The 6,859-nt window shown below is 48.2% G+C and overlaps 1 protein-coding gene across 1 annotated transcript; it reads right to left on the reverse strand.

The window, feature by feature from the left end:
- Window positions 1–209: 209 nt before the first annotated feature.
- Window positions 210–6,859, reverse strand: LOC131947713 (uncharacterized). The gene is made up of 4 exons (XM_059308998.1): window positions 6,845–6,859; window positions 6,345–6,543; window positions 4,482–4,660; window positions 210–2,732 (listed from the first exon to the last, which is right to left on the reverse strand). Exons 1-4 carry the CDS (start codon window positions 6,857–6,859, stop codon window positions 267–269), a joined length of 2,859 nt encoding a protein of 952 aa, XP_059164981.1. The 3' UTR covers window positions 210–266.

A 6,859-nucleotide genomic window follows, 5' to 3' on the forward strand; every position in this document is an offset into this window, starting at 1 on the left:
TCTAGTACATTCTAGAAGCACAGTACTATTCTAGTACATTCTAGTAATACAGTACTATTCTAGTACATTCTAGAAGCACAGTACTATTCTAGACTGCCACTTTGTACCTGCTGAATACAGACATTTTATTTTACTGCCACATTAGATCGCTTAATTAAATAAATGGAAAAATAATGATTCAAGAAACAACAAAACTCGCGATTAGCGTGTGATATTTTACTGCCCAAAGGAACCAATGGAAGCGCACGATGAGCCGGAAGTTGTGATTAAACAAACTCACTAAAATCCGTCATACGTTTGGCCACTTCCGGTTTGGTGAAGGTCACGGTGACATACGAGTGTCCCAGGCTGGAGCTGATGATCTCTTTTTTTATCATGACGTCACACATGAGCCTGAGCAGCTGCTGTTGGACGTTCTGTGACGTCATCCTGCTAAAGTACGGGCCGACGTCACACCACATGAGCTTGGGGGCGGCGGGGGGCCTGTGCTTCAGGCACTTGAAGTCCCGCCTCAGCCGACCCAGGAACAGCGGATACCCCTCGACCCTCTGGGTGGGCGGCGGCCGGAGATGGGTGAGCAGGGGGTCCTGTAGGACACACTCTGCGCAGTCGCAGTCGTACAGGTAGTCCTCCAGCTGTTCCGACACCGTCGGCCTGGGCGTGATAGGGGCGGGGGTGGTCAACCGATCACCTTTAGGTGTGGACGCTTTCCTGGACACGGTGGGTTTGATGTCGCGGATTTGGGGGGATTCCCGTGTACTGACGGAGGCCCCTGCCGCGGTGGTACTCGTGGAGTAGGAGGACACGTCGAACTCTGTCTTACTCGCGTTGCTGGTTCTGTTGGCCGTGTCGTCCAGCATGTTTTTGTTGGACGTTTCGTCCAGCAAGTTTTTGTTGGCCTTATCATCCAGCAAATTTTTGTTGGCTGTGTCGTCCAGCATCGGGTAGCTGGAGTTAAACGTTGTGTCAGACACATCTTTGACGGAATCGGTCCTTTGATGTTTGACACACTTGGTTTTCTGGGGCAGATCAAGTTTTGGCTTGGCACCACTGGTCTTGTTCGTTAGCTTGGACAAAGCCTCTGCCGTGAAGGGCTTTGGGAAGCTGTTGACCGATCCTGGGTGACCACTGGTGTTTGCCGTGTCCCCTGGGTGACCACTGGTGTTCGCCGTGTCCCCTGTGTGCTGTTGCATGTGACGCTGGTTCCTAGTCTCTCTGATCATTCTATCAATGATTCTCTTCTCATCGGCCGGGTCGCGCCGTGAGTTAGTCAGGTAGTACTGGTTCTGTAGACGTGCCACGGAGAAATCAGATAACTGTCGGCTGCGCAGACGGACGCCGGTGTCGACGTTTTGGCGCCACGTGGTCAAGAGGTCCAGCAGCTGGGAGTAGCTATCGTCTTCATCGTCTGCGTCAGACGCGCGGCTGTTCATGGACTTGTTGAGCACGGAGTAGCTGGGCAGGTTTCTGACTCTCCTCATGTTGGTGTACATCAAGCCGTACGGGTGGGTGTCCAGACTCTCCATCGTCATTTCCTGGCAACTGCTCACATTTTGATTCCGCTTTCTCTGGTTTGTGTTGTTATTCTCTGAGGTAAAAGCGTTTTGACTTCGGTTGGGTTTTCCCGGCTTGGCCCCCTTCACCTCCTGTTTCGGCTCCTCTACTTTTGGCATCAGAACCAGCAACCTGAGCCTCTCTTGGATCCCTTCCTCTAGAGGATTCTTCAGGGCGATTTCCATCTCACAGTTGTGCCTGTCCCTCAGGTACGGGTCCCACGTGCTCTCCCTGGCGGACCCCCGAGGCAACGACTCAGTTTTCTGGACTCGGCTCGGGACCCGCGGCGCCATCGATTTTCTTCGGATCATTTCTTTCTTCACGGCCAGACTTTTAAAACTGCAGCTCAAATCAATTCCTGATTTAGATTTTAAATTATCTAAAATATCATCATACATTTTTGAACGTCGTTTTTTCCTGCACTGCAGTTTCTCCTTGGTTGAGATTCTGTTCTCGTCACGTGGTTCATACAGACCTGTGACGTACAACTCGTTTCTCGTCAGGTTCAGCGTCTTGTACACAGGGAGGTTCGCCTCGGAGCTCTGAAAGTCGGCGGTCACCACCACACTGAAGGAATCGGTCGAAGTCGACGGTATGTTGAGCTCGTTCTCAGCTTCTTCGATTCCTGGCATGATGGTTGTGGAGGGGAGGAGAGTGGTAGGGTCGCTGGTAAAAAGAGCCAGGTGCCCCGGCAGTTCCTGGTCGATTGTGGATTTGACGACTTTATCCTCACTTTTGGCGGGCTTGGATTTGGTGTCCGTTGAAACCAGAGTGGGGGACTCAGCGATCAAGTCCACGGTCTCAGTGTACACCTCGACTGGCGCCGCTTTCTTGGATGGGTCGCTAAACCTCGGGTTGTCTTTCTCTTTGGCTGGCGGCTTCTCGTTCACCGGCTTGGGCACTTCCGCCGGAACATTTAGTCTGCGCATGATGGAACGCTGGAGCTCCTGCTTAGTCAGTTCTTGCTTGTTGCTTTGCCCCTCCCCGTCCACAAGTCGCACGTGATTGACGCAGTGCTGGGTGTGAGCATACGGGATCTGGGAGATCTCTCTACGTACTGGGGTCACTCTAGGGGTCGCGTAGGGTTCGGTTTCTTCCAGAATCTGGAGTGGAATATTGGAGCTGTCTGCCTTGTCGTAGAACACAATCCGCACCACTATCTTCTCGTAGCGCCACCCCTGGGGACGTAGGCACTTTGTTAACAACTCACACAACAGCCACCCCTGGGGTGGGGAACTAGACGCAGCCCCACAACAAACAGTGGCTATCAGACACAACTTTACTCAGTTTTTCCCCCTCAGTTGAACCATGTGGGGCCATGTGTGGCCATGTCCAACTAGACCCAGATTATTGAGCTAAATTTAAGCTGATGAGTCGACAAATTGTTAAAGTTCAGACTAAGACCCAGTGGTGGCACAAGGCGTGTACAGTCAAAACAATGGTTTAGTCACCAAACTAAAAATACAAAATTGTGGGACGGAGGGTGGAGTGACACACTGAGTGACACCACACCGGGTGACACATGACACCGTGACGTCACTGTTAAGACGAGCATGCTAGCAGAACAAGTGAAATTAAATCTTGGACGAGTGAGTTCACAGGATTCGATAGTTTTAGCATTTTAAGTGTAAGGGACCACATCTGTAAGACCACATCTGTAAGACCACATCTGTGAGACCACATCTGTAAGACCACATCTGTAAGACCACATCTGTAAGCTATCTGTAAGACCACAACTGTAAGACATCTGTAAGACATCTGTAAGACCACATCTGTAAGACCACATCTGTAAGACCACATCTGTAAGACATCTGTAAGACCACATCTGTAAGACCACATCTGTAAGACCACATCTGTAAGACCACATCTGTAAGAGCACATCTGTAAGACCACATCTGTAAGACCACATCTGTAAGACCACATCTGTAAGACCACATCTGTAAGACCACATCTGTAAGATATCTGTAAGACCACAACTGTAAGACCACATCTGTAAGACCACATCTGTAAGACCACATCTGTAAGACCACATCTGTAAGACCCCATCTGTAAGACCACATCTGTAAGACCACATCTGTAAGAGCACATCTGTAAGAGCACATCTGTAAGACCACATCTGTAAGACATCTGTAAGACCCCATCTGTAAGACCACATCTGTAAGACCACAACTGTAAGACCACATCTGTAAGACCACATCTGTAAGACATCTGTAAGACCACATCTGTAAGACCACATCTGTAAGACCACAACTGTAAGACATCTGTAAGACCACATCTGTAAGACCACATCTGTATGACCACATCTGTAAGACCACAACTGTAAGACCACATTTGTTAGACCACAACTGTAAGACCACATCTGTAAGACCACATCTGTAAGACCACATCTGTAAGAGCACATCTGTAAGACCACATCTGTAAGACCACATCTGTAAGACCACATCTGTAAGACCACATCTGTAAGACCACATCTGTAAGATATCTGTAAGACCACAACTGTAAGACCACATCTGTAAGACCACATCTGTAAGACATCTGTAAGACCCCATCTGTAAGACCACATCTGTAAGACCACATCTGTAAGAGCACATCTGTAAGAGCACATCTGTAAGACCACATCTGTAAGACATCTGTAAGACCCCATCTGTAAGACCACATCTGTAAGACCACAACTGTAAGACCACATCTGTAAGACCACATCTGTAAGACATCTGTAAGACCACATCTGTAAGACCACATCTGTAAGACCACAACTGTAAGACATCTGTAAGACCACATCTGTAAGACCACATCTGTATGACCACATCTGTAAGACCACAACTGTAAGACCACATTTGTTAGACCACAACTGTAAGACCACAACTGTGAGACCACAACAACGAGACACCAAGTCAGGCACGACCACCACCAGACCAGCCCCGCCCTACCTTCGCCCCTTCCTTCTGTCTGTTGTTGAGGTTGGCGTGCAGGACATGGGCGTTGATCAGGAAGGTGCTCTCCATCTCATGCAGGGCCTGTATCAGCAGCAGCAGCAGCTCGCCGCCTATGACCCTGTAGGAAGACTTCCCTTCCCACTTGTCACAAGAGATCCGCTTGAAAAACTCGGCTGTACAAACAGATGGTTTACAGCACGATAACAGCTGTACACGGAATGACAAACAGATGGTTTACAGCACGATAACAGCTGTACAGGAAGGACAAACAGATGGTTTACAGCACGATAACAGCTGTACAGGAAGGACAAACAGATGGTTTACAGCACGATAACAGCTGTACAGGAAGGACAAACAGATGGCTTACAGCACGATAACAGCTGTACAGGAAGGAAAAACAGATGGTTTACAGCACGATAACAGCTGTACAGGAAGGACAAACAGATGGTTTACAGCACGATAACAGCTGTACAGGAAGGACAAACAGATGGTTTACAGCACGATAACAGCTGTACAGGAAAATATACTCCCGCAGCGTATCATACGCCGCTATTTAGTTGTTTTATTTTCTACTTTTCAGTAATTCATAATTTGTGAATTCGACAGTACCAATGCTGCCACTGAAAATAAGAGTTTCTTCCAGGCATCTCTTCGGAGGGGGGGGGGGGGCTTTGCCCCCCCGAAAAATTTTTACCGCCCCCCCGAACGAAATGAAATTTATATAATTTATATAGAAAATATATACTTTTAACAGTGTCCGCCCCCCGAAGAAAGTCTACCGCCCCCCCCCCCCCCCGAAACTTTCAAGTGCCCCCCCCCCCCCGGAGAAAAAAGTCTAGAAGAAACACTGCTGAAAATAGTTGCTTTAAAACACTATCAGTAGCTCGTTAAGGACGATAACCCCCCCCCCCCCCCCCAACTCCTTCCCCCAAGCCCTACACTACCCCCCCCCCGGTGAAAGCAGCCTCCTCTTAGTTACCTCCCCTAAGTTTAAAATTGTTTCAAACTAAATAATCTGCCCCTAATAGTCGTCACTAAACCCGGCTCTACGATTGTAAACATTTAGCGTGAACCACAGCTCACCAGACCATGTGGGGGTGGGGGGTGGTAGGGAAATGCTTAGAGAGGAAGAGAGGGTGCTGCTAGGCGCGCTTACAGCTTGGTGTTTTCTAGGGTATCCAAGAAGAGAATTATATATATAGGTATGTCTGAGTCTGCGATTTGCTAAATCTAAATGATATAACCAATGAAACGAATAGAAACTATGTTATACATTCTAAATAAAAAACGATATATGCTTAAATCTAAAACTCATCATTAAATTTTGTTATGAAAATGATGTGATAAAATATAAGTTCTTAAATTTAAAAGCACACTAAAATTTTTTGCAAAAGATATTGAGCAATTTGGAAGACTTATAAACACACATTTCAAATCATATGTATAATGGCCTATATTTTCGAAATGCGTAAAGAAACTAAATTAGAAATTGTATTACGCTAAACAATCACATAATATGTTGTAGGAAAATTGTAACAATGGCAAATCCTATATTACGATTAATTATTAAACGTAAGCCACTACATTTTCTACAAGAGAATAAGGGAATAGTGTGTGTAAGGGAGGGGGGGGGGGGGGTGGAGAGTCTAATCTTCTTAATGGAGCAGGATTCTTATTTTGAGAAATCTAGATACAATAGTAGGGTAAAATTAAAAATATATTCAGGCATTATTTGATTAATGAAGTGAGCTTTAATTGGGTTTAGGTAATTGTGTTTGCAATTAAAAAAGCATTGTCTAAACCAGTTTACATATCAGTTTCTACAAATTAACAAAGGCGTTAAGCCTTGTGACGTACACGGTGATAGATACATGGGCGGGTCCTCTAGGACTGACTCCGGGGGTCTGGTGAAGTCCTCCAGTATGACGGGGGACAGCTCGGGGTCCGGCAGCTTGATGTCTAGCCTGGGCTCCCGCAGGTTGATGTGGCTGTGGGCCAGGTGCTCACGTCGGTCCAGCACATCCAGGGTGGCACTGGTCACGGATGACTGGCCAAGCTGGGGACAACATGGCACTAATCACCAGTCGTAAGGGGGGGGGGGGGGGGGGTCAAGCAGGTGGGTGGGGGTGGGGGCCAGGTGCTCACGTCGGTCCAGCACATCCAGGGTGGCACTGGTCACAGAGGACTGACCCAGCTGGGGACAACATGGGGGGGTCAAGCAGGTGGGTGGGGGTGTGGGCCAGGTGCTCACGTCGGTCCAGCACATCCAGGGTGGCACTGGTCACGGATGACTGGCCAAGCTGGGGACAACATGGGGGGGTCAAGCAGGTGGGTGGGGGTGTGGGCCAGGTGCTCACGTCGATCCAGCACAT

This window comes from Physella acuta, unplaced genomic scaffold (genome assembly GCF_028476545.2).
Source record: "Physella acuta isolate Inbredline_101_S28 unplaced genomic scaffold, ASM2847654v3 ptg000058l, whole genome shotgun sequence".
In the NCBI taxonomy this organism is placed as follows: Eukaryota; Metazoa; Mollusca; class Gastropoda; family Physidae; genus Physella; species Physella acuta.